The 16,014-nt window shown below is 35.0% G+C and overlaps 1 protein-coding gene across 4 annotated transcripts in view; it reads left to right on the top strand.

Moving 5' to 3' along the window:
• The window catches only part of Tmtc2 (transmembrane O-mannosyltransferase targeting cadherins 2), a 376,362-nt gene that overhangs the window by 296,208 nt on the left and 64,140 nt on the right, over positions 1-16,014 (top strand). For 3 of the 4 annotated variants that reach the window (XM_005324409.4, XM_078053055.1, XM_040280265.2), the window contains one exon: positions 2,510-2,591. In XM_005324409.4, the coding sequence (XP_005324466.2) occupies positions 2,510-2,591 (82 nt within the window). Of the gene's footprint in view, positions 1-1,717; positions 1,871-2,509; positions 2,592-16,014 lie in introns of those variants that run through there. The other variant, XM_078053056.1, reaches the window with a different exon arrangement.

The raw sequence follows: 16,014 nt of genomic DNA, 5'->3' as shown, positions 1-16,014 counted from the left end.
CTGTTGGACTTATATGGTCAGTTGGTTTATTATTTTATATATTCTCAGGAGAGTTGTCTTTTCATCCTTATTATTTGGCAGTTAGTCTTCACTAAACAAATAGTGGTCATATGTCCTCTGCCCATCCCCAGAAATAATGTTCTACACGTCCAATTTCTATCTAGGAGATTATAGGACCCATTTCTTTTAATAACAGTCCGGTGAGCAGGCAGAGACCACTGTCTTTGAGTACTGATGCATGTTTTTAAGGCTTCATACTATTGTTTTGTCAATGAACAAGGGTTTTACTACCCAATTTATTGTGGCATTGATAAATGAACCAGTTCCTTCCTTTCCATCCTTAAAAATTTAAGAGGAAGAAAGTTCAAAGCCCCTTTTTATTTGTATATAAAATCTGTATATATATTTTTTTACCAAACAATAGCTTATATTTTGCATCTTTTTTATTATCCTCTTCTGCAAGTTCTTTGTATATTATTTTGTGAAGATGATTTAAAGAATGACCATGTTTTCTTAGCCTGTGTATATTAACAAAACTTACTATTTGTCATTCATAGCTCTTCATTCTGTTGCGTATTACCTCTTTGTATCAAATAATAGTTAACATTTGCTACAAACTTATACCTAAGTACTATAATAGCCACTTTGTATGCGTTGGCTCAGGTAATTCAATAATCTTTTGAAATAGCTCTTATCTTTTTTTAAAAAAATATAGATTTTATTTTCTAGAGTAGTTGTAGGTTTAAAAAAATATTAAGCAGAAAGTACAGAGTTTCCATATTCCTCCCTACCTTCCCACCAGCATACAGAGTTTCAAACCCTATTATAATCAACTTGAGTTAGTGTCCTATACTTGTTGTCAACTGATAAGGCAATTAAAGTCCATAGTTTGTATTTTGACTCACACTTTGGTGTTGTCTATTTATTCTATGGGTTTAGACATATATATGAAATGTATCCACTATAATAGTGTCATACTCAGTGCTTTCACTACCCGAAAAGTTCCCTGTGCTACATCTGTTTTTTTTTTTTGTATAGAGAAAATTACAGCTAAGAGATTTAATAAATTCTCCAAAAGTCACATAGTTAAAACAAGTGTGTAAGCTGCTCCACTTGTCTAGCATCTCTGCTCATAACTCATACATAGCCTGCCTGATTCTTTAAATTTATTGACTCATTTGGAGAATCCTTCCTTGGTAAGATTATTGCTAAGTCTTGCTAACTTTATTAAAGTAAATAGAAGGGAAACATTACCTTTGACATTAAAATGTAGGAAATATTGAATGTATTTTTTTTTTAGTTTTAATTGTTGGATAGTTGATAAGAATTATGAATTAGAGGGAAGTTTTTCAATGGAATAACATTATTTAAAAGAAAGAAGAAAGAAGTCCATTAGTTCATTGTTTATCACTGTTTATAGGTGGTAGATGTGGTAGCCTGGTCTCTAGCTGTTAGAACAATGAGTGAATGAAGGAGGCAGTAACAGAGTGATTTTTTTTAAATGAATGAATAAAAAAGTGAAGATATGGAGAAATGAATGAGTGTTGTGGAATGTAGCATACCTGTCACACACATCTTTAACTTTGGAAAATTCATCACTGTGACAGGAATTTTAAAAATATTTGTGAAGAAAGAAAGAAAATGCCTGAAATTCCTATGATGGATAGTGTGTAAATTAGAAGGAATAAGCAGGTGAGATCATTTCTCTTTACCACAGTGGCTTTTGGACATCAACCTCAGTGTATTCAGCATAGATCTTCAACCATGGCAGATGAGAGCTCTCTGCAGGAAGTTCCTCTTAGACTGTTCTCCCACTTCAAGCCACGTCTTTATGTTATTCTGGATGTCGTTGTGAGCCATAACCAAATAAAGAATGTAGAGTTTTACAGTCTGCCTGGATTACGCTGTTTGATGAAAAAACTCGAATGTATTGCAGGTGAACCTTCCCCCTTATTTTTAAATTTGTTTTCTTATGAGTATTACGATGATCCCGATTAAATCTGTAGTGAGGCAGGAGACTTCACAGGAGATTAAATTCTGGATCAGTATAATTTTCAGTAGCAATAAGGAGTAGCTGTTTCAGATCCAATGAATTGTGACCTTATTTCCTCATTTGATAAGGATGTGATTAGAAGTATGTAAGGAGGACAAACTCCTGTTACAAGAAAAAAAAAAAAAAAGAAGGAATCATATGAAAACAAAAGATGTTTCCTTATTCTTTTGATTCCTGTGAATCCTTTTTTTTTTTTTTAAACTTTTCTCTTATTTCTCTGGTCTCTTCCTTTTCTTCTCTTTCTGGCACTCACACCTCTATCTTAATGTTTCCCAGGATTCAGGCCTCCATCTTTATTCTCACATATTCTCCTTCAACATCTTCATTTAGATAAAAATAAAACTCTTCTTTTGCCACGATGGTCACCAGTGGACATGAGTCTGCTCATTTGTGCCCTGAAGGTGAAGAATCCCTCGTGATTCATTTCTGAATCATCCATGTTCTCTGTTTTTCAAGGGTCGAAAGAGTGAGGCTGAAAAGTTCTTCTTGAAGGCTATCGAGCTGGATCCCACCAAAGGAAACTGTTACATGCATTATGGTGAGTGGCTGATCATTTTTTTCCAAGTTGCCCACATTTGCTCTCAATGTGGGTATAAGATTGACTGACATTTTGGGGTGCAGATATAGCCTCGGGCTACATTCTCATCTTCACATAGTAGTCACATTAAAGCCTCCTTATCCATTGTATTTCCCTGCAGTAATTTTCATAGAATTTCAGTGGAGAAGGGGCAATTTCACAGTTGTTTGTTTTAAGTTCAGTGTGGAGTTTACACGAGATGTCATAAGGAAAGCATCTAGCTCCTTGCCTGATACGTAGTTTATAATTAAAATATTAGCTTCCTTTTCACTCTGAATGCTATTGTGTTAGTCATTGAACATGCCATTTTAAAATTTTGGAAATTTACATTTTGACCAAAAAGTCTTGCTTTCTGGAAGATCGAATGCCTCTGAGTGAGGCCAAGGATAAAACTATAATGGGTATAAAGGATAGCTGTCTCATTCCATCTAGCCTTGGCCTTCATCAGTCCAGAATGAGCTTACACAACAACTCTGTCACACTCCACTCTATCATTAGTAGTGAGTCATATGTTTAGTGAGGCACAGTATATAGCTGGTTTGGTGTTGGGTAAGATGTGCTTATTTCTACCAGATTTGGAATGGCTTTCAAGGAGCCAAAAAAACATTTACTTTTGCTGATCTCTTGCAAAAAAAAAAAAAAAAAAGTTTTTCTTTTATCGCTATTGGCTTTGATGTCTTAGTTATTATCAAGCAGTAAACTTAAAGGTGGATGGAAATCAAATTTTAAGGAAATAAAACTAATATGCTTGTATAATATTTAATTCCTTCTCCCAGTTTCCAGCTAGTAAAAATAAATCAGTGGCAGGCTGCATGTGCAGAAGAATGGAAATAATAAAATGGAGGAAACACTTAACCACAAGAGCATTTTTAAACTTAGATTATTGTGTGTATACATCTATAAAGTTAGGGTTGTGATGCTTTATCTTCCTAACATAATGTAGGATCTAATTCCATGTAATGAATTATATAAACACTCCAGATTTTGTTTCACAATGCAATTTTATTGCTGTGTTAAGATAGCAGTTGAGTAATTTAAGTTTGCTTCAGAATTTATTTTTATTTTCACAGGTTTTTGCGTATGAAATATTTTAAATTAGGATTTTCTCATGGTTACTGTTTGTGGTAGCTCCATGATTATTTTCTGTCAGTGCTAAAAGACCTCTTGCTTTTACATTTTAGAAAACAGGATTACCCCCCTCATCTTTTTGCCTATATTTCCTTGGCTTCAAATTAATTCCACTTACTGTATCCTCTAAGCTTTCTATGAAAACATTGTTAGGCAATATGTAGGTATTTTCACAGTAAATTTCTTGAAACTTCATCATTGATGCATTTGAATTGCAATTGTTAAAAATCACCTTTATATCAATTTTAATAGTTGGCCCCTTATTTTTCTGGCTTGTCCATCCTTACCTAATTCTTCTAATTTTTATACTATTTCGTGTTCTTGAAATTTCTTTTTGTAGTGTGATGGTAGGTAATATTTTTCTCATGAGAACTTTTTTAAAATTTATTTTGTCAGAAAGTGTAAAAATCTTTTTAATGTATTATTTGCATGATAGTGATAACATGTCTTTAAATGCAGATATGAAAATCGTTCTTAGTGCCTCAGAATGTTTTAATTTGGATGCATATACACATTATTAGTATATTTTCTCAGAGAAGAATGTATAATTCAGTATAAATATATGGAATGCAATTTTATGAATTTTATGAAAGTTTACAACTTTCAGCATTTTTTCTACTTTGTAATCAGATATGTAGAGAACTCAAAACATGGTGTCAAAGGGAGGATTGGTTACAGTAAAGAATCTACAATTGGACAGTAAGCTCATAACTGAGTGCTTAATAGTCTTTGCTTACTATGCTTGGGTTATAAAAAAAATGTACAGTTTAAAGAATCATTCTCATTTTAGAAAATTCATTTCAAATAATTAAATTTCAAATTATAACAGTTTTTTTAAAAATTAATTCCTCTACTGCACACACAAGTAGACTAAAATCTAGGGAAATGAAGATGACTTAACCAAATTAGTTGTAGGTGAATAAATTTTGGATCCTGTTTCATTGCTCTTTATTCTATAACATAAATTCTGTTTGTTTTCCCAATACCGGTAGAGAGGCAGGCAAATAGCAGACATTTCAATCAGCAGGTTCTTGTGTGCAGTTTTAGAATATCAAATTCTTGTGTGATGACTTCACTTAAAATTCTTAGGGAAAGGTCTTTATTTTGATATGTGTAAGATGTGTCTATTAGGTGCAAGCCTCTATTTTCAGAAAGTAAGTAGTAAGTAGTGCTATACAGTAACTAAACAGGACAATGGCATCTTTAGAAGGTGACAAGTAGAAAAGGGAGTACTTCTTGAGACAAGGTGGTCAAGGCAAATGGCTATGAGTGTGTAGTCTTTGAGATTTCAGAACTTCAGGCAGCTACTTCAAGAGCCAGACTCAGAAGAAATAGAAAGTTCACTGTTCAAACAAGAACAAGCTACGTTCACAGCAGAGAAAAAAGTTTCATGAGACTAGAACATATTGAATCATAGGGGAAAGTGGGAGTAGAAAAGGCTGTAGAGAGAGCAGAGGTAAAGCCCATACATAGGGCTTTGTGGACCAAACTAAGGAATTTTATATTAAGAGTAATAGAAAAGATCACAAGGAGAAGAGAGGGTTATAGAAAGAATAAAGGAAGGAAAACTCTTTAGAGAGCTATTTTCTGTTTTAGGTAAGAGATAATGGTGGCTTCCACTTTGGAACGGTTGCATAATAGTAAATGTTTATATTGAAGTTACACATTTACCTCCTTTAGAAGATTCTAAATTGATACTAGGGAGGACCTATTTTCCATTTTTGTATCATCAATATCTAGCGTATTGCCATACTCACAGTAATGTGCAATAAATATTTATTGAGCTCAGTTAGGAATAGTTTCCATTCTAGAACCAGATCTAGGATTCAAAATTCACTGAAAGAATGCTCCATTTGAATTTTTTTTTATTATTCCATGCCCAAGAAATTATATACTATGATTCTTATATCAGTTCATTGCCAACTTACTGCCTATATATATATTCTTAGAGTGTTTATACCCACAGATTGAATAAAAACACTTCCTCAGTTTAAAAATAAATGTTTAAGTGAAATATATGCGTTTTGAGTCTTTTTAAAATGCTTTTGCAAATGCCAATGAAAATGCCAGAGTGAGCGAATTTTGTTTTATGGGAAATTTACTCTCTTGGTTGATTATGTGCTTTTAGTTTGCTTGTTAATGATACAAGTGACTTGGAAAATACCATACAGTTGGGACTCAACAGAGGGAATTATAGGAATTTATATTGGCTGCAATAGTGATTAGAAGATGATATTTTAAAATGCTATCAGTTACTTGTGTTTTGAATCCATGGGTTTTGCATCTGGGGAAAGGAACTACATCGCAGAGTGACCTTGCCTGACTTTTCCCTTCAGGTAGACTTGCTGATTGGTTCCAAGAGTGAGTTACCTATATATAGTCTCTGGAGGAAAAATGGAGTCTCTGGAATTTATATTTCCTTGTCTTTAAATTTAAAAGCTTAATCTGGGCTCTCAAAATGTTTTCCAGTATTCAGATTTCAGGTTGTCTCTAATATGTATTCTTTTTTTTTCACTATTTTGTCAAAAATTTAAGGAATGTTTAGAAAATAGTTTCCAAACCATAGTATAATGTTGTATTCATATGTTGTCAACCTTACAGTATATTCCATGTCCATGTGACATTAATCAAGACTTACTGAAATTTAGTTTATAAATCTGTGTGAGCATTTGCTGTCTTGATGTCTCATGTGGCTCTATAATTCAAGAGATTCTCTATGGTTACCCTACTCTCCAGAAGAGAGCTTCTGCCCAAAGAAATCAAGATCAATACAAGCCCTCTTTTAAAAAGGTCCAAGAAAAACAACATTTAATAATATAGAATATGTTATACATCTTTTCTTTAGGTATATAGTAGTAAATGTGAAGTAGATTAAAACAACTTAATTATTAAATATTTAGTAAAAGGTACCCACTATGAATATGTCCAGGCAGTTGGGAATTTATTAGATTTTAAAACAGAAGTATAAAACTTTGAAAGAGCAGGGGATATAGTTCAGTGATAGAGTGCTTGCCTAGCATGCCCTGGGTTCAATCCACAATAATTGGGGGTGGGGGGAGGTGCTATTGGCCTTCTTTTGTGTGGACCTTAAGTAACTTTTTCTCCTGTCTACCTTTTAACTAAGAGTAAAACTTGTACCCTCATTGTCTTCTCTACTGGTGTTCTCTGGGACATGTTTTTGTTTTTTTGTTTGTTTGTTTGGCTGTAAAGTTATGAGTCTTCAACTTTTTGAAGTCTCCAGCTCCATATTTATCAAGCACCATACTAAATACAGGAACACAGCAGGGAAAAGACAAGTTCCAATAGAGTTGGCAAAATGGTATGGAAGGCACAAATTATAAAACTCATGTTTTAATTACAGTTATTTTTAAAAAGGAGAAACAGCATAATTTAGGGGCCTCCATGTGTGGGGTTCTTATGTAGGAAAAATTCACCCAATGAGCTCACATTGACCAAATATTTGAATGATGAATAGCAGTTCTTCAAAATGTAGAAATGGGGATGCCGTGAGCATTAATTTAGAGGGTGCTTAAGGTAGAAGACAGCATGTATCTGGAAAATATTTCAAGGAAAGAGCCAAGAAGGCAGCTAGATGTGGCTGTTTAGAAGGAAGAGCATCTGAATTAGGAGAGCTGCCAGATTATGAAAAGACTACTCACGGAAGAGTTCCAAATGTGGTGTTTATAAGGATATTAGAAAAATTCAGACATTGCCAACAGTGAGAGGGTTGATCTCAACAACCATCAAATCCTTTCCAAAACTGAGGCTTAGTTATTAAATCATTCTTTCTTGTGAGCCCACAGAAAGTATGGAATTTTTTAAAACTATAATCATCCAGATTTTTATTAATTGGCTCTATGGTCAAATTTAGAATCCTGAGAACATCTTATTTATCAAACACTTTGCCTTCTACCCAGTGTTTCTTTTTTTTTTTCTTTTTTACCTCTGATCTTTTTTGATTATGATTTAATACCTACCAGGCTACAATGGATCCCAGTTACATTTGACTAATAAAACAGAAGTTCAGAATGTTTAAGTGATTTCCTGGATCAGAAATTTCCTGGCCAGGCATGGTTGTGCAGGTCTGTAATCCCAGCACCTCTGGAGGCTAAGGTAGGAGGGTCACGAGTTCAAAGCAAGGTACAAAGCAATTACGTGAGACCCTATCTCTAAATAAAATATAAAATAGGGCTGTGGATGTGGCTCAGTGGTCAAGTGCCCCTGAGTTCAATCCCTAGTACCAAAAGGAAAAAAAAAATTCCTAAGTAATCAATAGAGGAACAAGTTGAGAAGTCCAACTTTTAAGTTTAGAACTTTTTAATGAGATAGCCTGTGTTTTTCTCTACGATGGTTTACATATCATTTCAATTTCATTTTTAAAAGTAAGCCCTTGGGGAAATGTTAAAAAATTGAGTTGAACCTTTCAGCCATGAACACCAAAAGAGAAGGTTTGAAATACTCCATAACTTGAATAAGAGAGAGGCCTGTGGTTGATTAGTTCATAGTTAAAACAAGTTAGAAGATGGATATGGAGGGAGATCATGTGATATCATTTTATTTTCAGTCACTTCAGAAGCAATAATTTTTAAAATTAAATAATGAACAAAATTATGGTCTTGCCTTGATTAAAAATGAAAATGATTTGGGGTGACTCTTTGCAAAATTACATTGAGACTAAAATTATGCTAAATGATATGGAAAAAAATCTGTATTTTTAAATATCAGTCCCTTTATTGCTGCAATTACAGCATAGGCAGTTCACAGAAGTACAGTCAGATTAGGAGTTTCATAAATGTTGTTTCAAACTATTTCATGTCTCACCCTATTAAAATGCATGTTGCATATCAATAAGATTTACTCTTCATGCTTGTGAGATATTTTCTGAAGCATTTTAGAATTAAAACTTTCCCATGTTTAAAATGGGAAGAAATAGAGCAGAGACTTTCTAAGTTAAAAAAAAAAAAAAGGAAAAATTAAAGGATTAATAATGTGTTTTCAAAAAACATCATTAAAAGACAATAAGCAATAAACTACTAGAAAATAATTCCCATAAAAGCAAATAATGAAAGATTGATCTACTTGGGCTGGGGTTATGGCTCAGTGGTAAAGCACTTGCTTCCCATGTGTGAGGCACTTGGGTTTGATTCTTAGCGCTGCATATTAATAAGTGAATAAAATACAGTACATCAACCATGAAAAAAAATTGAAAAATAAAGATTGATCTACTTGAGATATGAGACACTCTGACTAAAGTTGGAGGATTCATTTAATTTTATGAAGTCACTAGTATATAATATGTTCAGCAAATCATAGGAATGGACATTTATTATTTTAAAATTATAAATATATTCTGTAAAATGAATAAATTGTTAAGGAAAAATTTGGATTCAGTGTAAAAATAAGGACAGAAAGAATTTAAGGGAAGAGGAGGCTGAGTAGAAAAGTAGAATTAAGAAAAAGGGGAATGTTTACCCACCAACATACAGACAGAAGGCCCAGAGAGGATGGGGATAATTGCAAGAAAAATGAGGATTATGAGTAAATTACAAATGAAAAGGGTATTTGTATTTAAGCCATACAGCTGCATAAGGTAAATACGGATTGTTTTCATTAATGTAAGTACATGCTCACTTAAACCGGATCAGTCCTAGTTGTTTTCTCCTTAACTGCCTATCTCAGTGTGGCTCTTCAGGGAGAACTCTGTAGCATCAGTGAAGTTTGTTTTGTGATGATTAAATGGGAAAAGACACACATCTACACCCACACAATATGTATGTGTTAGCTATTTTGGTTTACTGATGGAATGATTTTTGAGATTCTGATTTGCATTTTTTTCTTCCTGCTACTTAATTCAAACATTTGTTCTCCAAGTTTGTGTCTGTTACCATTAAGTGCTCTGTGCCTGTTTGGCCAATCTGGAAAGCCCAATGAGAGGATATGGAAACCCAAGAAGAAGGACTGGGAGCTCTTCCCAGGGAGGGGGTGTGAGTCCTGGGCTCTATGAGCCACCCCACTGCGTGGCCATTCCCTTGTCAAGTTGGTCTCAGTGGTGTACTTTTTGCATTAGTGACTATAGCACTAACTATAGCACTGACTATAGTGACTGTGTTTGAATTCTTGAGTTCTCCCTCCTCTCATTCCTTCCAATGTCCTATAACTAACTGAGGCTGCTCACTCTGTATCCTTCATGAAGTCATACCTCTCATTTGTGGCTTCTTTCCCTTCATGTTTAGGTGGTAAGACTGCGGTGGAAGCTCAGTTTGAGCTGACTTTCCTCTTTGAAGAACACTTGATCCATGTTGAATCTACTTATGATCTGATCCGTACTAATGGGATTGTGCTATTTTCCCTTCTTGTGTCTCCCCTCACTTCTTATCCTCTTTCTCCTGTGCCACCCTTTCTCTCTTCTCCACCTTGTCCCATTCTAACTCCCTTGTGGACAGTCACCATCATTATATGAATGGTTTTCTGGCATCTCCTGACCCTTTCAGAAAGAGTCAGGGAAAGAAAATTCAATAATGTGCTGCTTACCTTCTCAGCCTCTTTTTCCAGTACCCTGAGTCTCTAATCTCCTTTGCACTAGACACCTTCCTTGCCACCTGTCCAATTTGGGACAAATTCACTGCCTCCTGACCTTACAATGAGCAGTCCAGATTGACCTCCTGGGTGTCTTTTCCTTGTTCACCTGGACCACCTGTTTTCTTGGCCAGAGACTATGGCACATTTATCACCTTAGGCCTGTCTCAGGAAAATGGCACTTTTGTTAACTCAGGCTGTCAAGAGCACAAATACTCAAAGCAATAAAACTAATCAAATAGGAAGGGAGAGAGGTTGGTTAAAAAAAGGGAGAGCATAGCTAACATGCCAGGGTGACTGGGGGCTCAGAGAATAGCACTCAGCCAGTCTCCCGCAGAGGCACAGAAGAGAAGAATTTCCTCCATATTTTTAATCCTCTCCAGCACAGGAAGTGCACAATAACACACATCCTCTCCACAGCAGCATCCCCTTCAGACAGCAGTTCTAAATCCTAACCACTGCTTTATCCCCAGATAATGTGTTTCTCCCTCCCCCCATAAAACACCATGGCAGACTTTCTCAGCCCTTTGTCTCTGCTCATCTTGCTACCACTATGTCACAGAAATCAGTTGCCACAAAGATTCTGCCATGGCCTTTTTCCGGTTCCAATCATCTGAGTCCTTGAGATGATCCTCAGGTACAGAAAGTTGCTGCTGGAATGCTGGTAATGTCCTGCTCATAATCTGGCTGCTAGCTATGCATCTGTATTTTCTTGGTCACATACAAGCAATATCCTTACTTGACCCCTTTGTTCTTTGTTTATTCAACTTAAATTATAAGTTGAACAAAACCAAAAAAATCACTTCCACCAAAAAATGATGCATTTCACCTATACTATTTTGCAACCTCCTCTTTCAGGTTTATATGCATTTTGACATTAACTATCACTGTAATCTGTTTAATTCACTGATAAATGCAGTATTCTTTAAAGAGTTCCAATCTATCTTTGTAAATCCCCACCTCACCCCCTGCAAGTAGCACTCCATCTTATGTATAGAAAACACAGTGTAAATTTCCTGGATATATTAACCCATAGAGGAAACTACTCCCTCCCAAATTATTTCTTTCTCTTCTGAGATTATTGAATGTATTCCACAATATAATGGAATATGATAGATGTTAGCCAAATTACATAGTTTGAACTGCCTTGAATTTAATATACCTTTGAAGATGTAATTGAATCTATAAGAGAAAATCAGAGGTTTAAAAACAGAGCCATATAATATTAAGTCCAGAGGGAACCATCATAAAAACTTCACTGTGCCCAGGCATGATAGGCCATGCCTGTAATCCAAGCAACTTGGGAGGCTGAGTTAGGAAGATCAAGAGTTCAAAGCCAGCCTCAGCAGTTTAGCGAGGCCCAAATCAACTTAGCAAGACTCTGTCTCAAAATCAAAAATAAAAAGGGCTAGAGATGTAGCTCAGTGGCTAAGCACCCCTTGGCTCAATCCCTAGTACAAATATTAAAAAAAAAAAAAAACTTCACTGTGAATCATACTCTTGGAGATGGTGAATGTCCACCACTTGTGGCTTGTGGGCATTTATTGTAGCCCTACCTAAAAATCACTGTAAGGTATGAGGAAGTGGATGGGAAAGTGTGTAGTAATGTATGCTGTCTTGTTCATTTGAAGATGAAGCAAATATCTACCAAATAAATACCAATTCAGTCATGTTCTTAAACATGGATTTATTAAATTCTCACAATGTGCCAGGAAGTTAAGTGGGTGACCCACTGGAGAAAGAGCATTCCAGGTGAAGAAAATTGCAAAGTAAAGACTAGAGCAAATCTTTGTTCTTCTGATTTGTTAGAAGAAGGTTAAGTGGGGAAGGGCATAGTATTGTTATGTCAAGATGGGTAAAGCCTGGGTAAGGATTCTTGGATGTTGATTTAAAAAAAAAAAAAAAAAAAAAAAAAAACCTCACAGTGATAGCATGATGCAATTAGACCTCCATTTTTTTTTTTTTTTTTTTTAGACCTCCATTTTAATAAGATCGCTCTGAGTGCTGTTTTGAGAATGCCCTATAGAGTCCAGGGCAGAAGTACAGGGATGATATCATGTAGGAGGATATTGCTGTAATCCAAGGTAAAATAATAGTTTGAGACAGAGTGGTACAGGTAGAGGTCAGATGATTCTGGATATATTTCAATGATTAGTCTTCATCTGAGGGGAACTGTTTTTGTGTACATGACCACTCCCAACTAATCTATGGAGTATAATTGGAAAAATTTTATGAAGCAATATTTGATTTGATGATTTAGTCCACTTTACATTTTCACAGATTTTTACCTCATGACATAGCTGCTTCCTTCCCCCCTTATCCCCCCCCCCCCAGCCCTGGCCCTCAGTACTAGGGATTGAACCCAGTGATGCCCTATCACTGTGCTATATCCCCAGCCCACTTTTTAAAAAACTTTACTTTGAGACTGTATCTCACTAAGTTGACGAGGCTGGTCTTAAATTTGCAATCCTCCTGCCTCAGTCCCAAGTTTTTGGAATTACAGGCGTATGCTATCATGCCTAGCTAGGCAGAGCTTTTCGCATCCAGGAATTAATGAAGGATTGATCTTCACAGGCCTGTTGCATTGAAATATTGATTTAAAAAAACCTAATAAGTAGTTTGTAATGATTCATTGAGTGAAAGAAATGTCCAGAGAAGGCATGACTCAGCTGTTAAAAACAGTTGAATCCTGAACTATCCATTGCTTTTTCCCTCTGCTCACTTCAGTCCATGGGGAGACTTAGACTCTTTATCTCTGGATCTCTGGGAATTCTTTCTCTTTTTGAATCATCTTCTGTTGTTCCCTACTCACAGGATTTTTTCTTTATAAGTTCTCAACTTGTTTTTTCATTTCCTTTGTTCTTCCTTTTGACTTGAGAAAATGAAGTAAAATGATGATAATTAACTTGGTACAACAAACTGCAAACCAAAGAAATAAAGCATGGTAGCAACAATACCAGAACAAAATATATTTTAGTTAAAATTTTCTTTATTTCCAATTCAACTCAATTACCAAACACAAAGGATGTGCTTGTCTCCTGTATGTGAATAAGAAGTGGTTTCTCAGAAATCTTATCATTGAATGTGAAAGATAAAACTCTTAACTCTCCTTGAGAGTTTTGAAAGAATAAACTTGTATTTAATGACTACATCATCATGATATATGCATCTTCCTACCTACACATGAGTGTAACCATTGTGGTTTATAATGGAGGGAAGGACATGCCAGGTACAGTTGATGACCAGAAGACCTAAATTGGACTTGTGGCTAATCCCAAGTGTAATCTGAGTCCAGGGTATGAGGAAAATTTGTTTTGTTTATAAGATACTAATTCTCAAAGTGTGAACATGCATTAGCATCTGAGCCTTGCACAGTGGCACAGGCCTGAAATCCCAGCGGCTCTGGAGTTTAAGACATGAGAATCCCAAGTTTAAAGCCAGCCTCAGCAACATCAAGGTGCTAAGCAATTCACTGAGACCCTGTCTCTAAATAAAAATACAAAACAGGGCTGGGGATGTGGCTTAGTGGTTGAGTGCCCCTGGGTTCAATCCCTGGTACAAAAAAATAAAATAAAATAAAAAGCATATTTGAGGCTTTATCCAGACCTACTGCCTCTGAAATTCTGGAAATGGACTCTTGCTCTCTGTCTTAGTGGTTCTGATGGACACTAAATGAAATGAATCCAGCTAAATCCACCAGTGAGCACTGACTCTATGATATGACTACCTTCCTCGTTTTCTCTCTTTCCTTCAGAATCCTGTTCCAACTTGTAGTACCCACACTCTTTGAGCTCCAGCAGATATTCCTGTCACAATACTGTAGGATCTGTCTGTCAGTAGATTCAACAGTAATTTTTCATTGAAGAGCTCCTGTGTCTTCTGCTAGCAGTGGTTCAGTACCTTATTTTGCAAACAGTTCACTTCCCAGTGGCCTGACTTGCTACTTGTGCTCTAAGTGAGTGGTCATACTCAGACAATTCTGATTAATACCCTTGTTCAAGCATAATTAATAATATTCCTCTATTAAGTGCTCTGGGTTAGATGATAAATTATACTATAGTAAACTTATTAGAAATTGGTGTAAGAAGACTTCACAGAGAAGAAAGTATTTAGGGCCCAAAAATGAAAGATACTTATTTATTATAGGAAGATGAAACAGAAATGGCAATTAGAAGGGTTAGGCTTAGGGTTAGGGTTAGAGAACAAGAAACCTGAGAAGCCACATATTCCAGACCAATAAGAATGTGAAGCAGTAGAGTACACTACAGGAAGCATGAGTAGTTCAAGGAGGTTGGTTTCTGCGGGAAGAAATAATACGAAAATCTGTTGGCAGAGGAGTGATTTGTGTCTTACCCAGAAGGGGTAAGGGCAAAATTGTTCCTTGTTATTCCACAAAATAAATACATTGAGATTCTTTGGGTTGTTATCAGGAAGAAAGCTAGTGTATCTTTTCTTTCTCTTTTTGTTTTGGTTCTGTATATTTGAAATGTTTACTACTCTATTTTCCAACAATTCTGGACTGCATCCTTTTAAAGATCAGTCATTGTTAAAACCTGGAAAGGTCAGGCTTTTTCTGATACACACACCCAATCAGTAGTTGTATAACATGGTAGAATAATAATTGACTTTCAATCTTGGTACAGGCATTCAAATTCAGTTTAAAAAATAACAAACTTCACTTAATAATACACTTATACTATTGAGATAATATGGCCTCTTGAGAAGAGGGGTAGAATTGTGGAAATGCATAACTAATATGCTGTGATACTATTTGTTTAAAAAGTAATATGATAGATATAGAGTCTAAAATGTTCACATGAGAATTTTTACTGTAAGCATTTACAATGATACACTATATATTTAGGGTAGTTTCTAGACTTGGCAAACAGTTTACAAAATGCATATTACATGGCATTGCTACTTAAACATAAAGAATGCTATTGTGATGAAGTAGCATATTTGATTTTACACAGTAGTTAATGTTTTGTTGTTGTTGTTGTTTGTTGAACCTAAAAGATATGCTTGGCATTGACAAAGCTTTTGGAAGGCTTTGCCCTGAGCATGCCTATAACTGACCTCATGTGTTACCAGTTACCATTATCTTCCTCATATAGACAACCTGTCAATGTCCTTCTCTTTTTCTGTGTGAACATAATAGATCTATATATTTTCTTTATTTTTGTTTTAACCATAATTAATATATTTGCTTTTTCCCCTTAAGTCTGGAGAAATGGATTTTAAGAAAATAACCTTCATTATTCAATTAACTGTTGCCTTATCCTATTATTAATTTGTTACACTTCAGCATTAATAGCTCCCTGGGAAAAAAGAAGAATAATTAATTTCCTACACTGTTCTTTGTTTAAATATCCCAGAAATAATTATCAAAGCATTGATTTAGTTAAATATTGTTTTTTGAATACAAGTAGTTATTAATACTGTTTTAATTTAAAAAATAATCTCTAACAAAAATAACTAAATAGAAGATGGGTTTATAGATGTGTCAATGATTAAGAAATACGTGAGGAGATAGTATTTTTTTTAGTTACCACATATTGTCTAATTTTTGTTTCACTTTTTTTGAACAAAAGCATATACTTTAAATTTGATCTCATATCTACATATGTATAAAATTAGCATATACAAGAATTTAATAAGTATTATTATTTTAGTCAGCTTT

The sequence above is a fragment of the Ictidomys tridecemlineatus genome, chromosome 6, assembly GCF_052094955.1.
Source record: "Ictidomys tridecemlineatus isolate mIctTri1 chromosome 6, mIctTri1.hap1, whole genome shotgun sequence".
Lineage (NCBI taxonomy): Eukaryota > Metazoa > Chordata > Mammalia > Rodentia > Sciuridae > Ictidomys > Ictidomys tridecemlineatus.
Note: the sequence above shows the minus strand (reverse complement) of the source record. Positions and strands in the feature narration are given on the sequence as shown.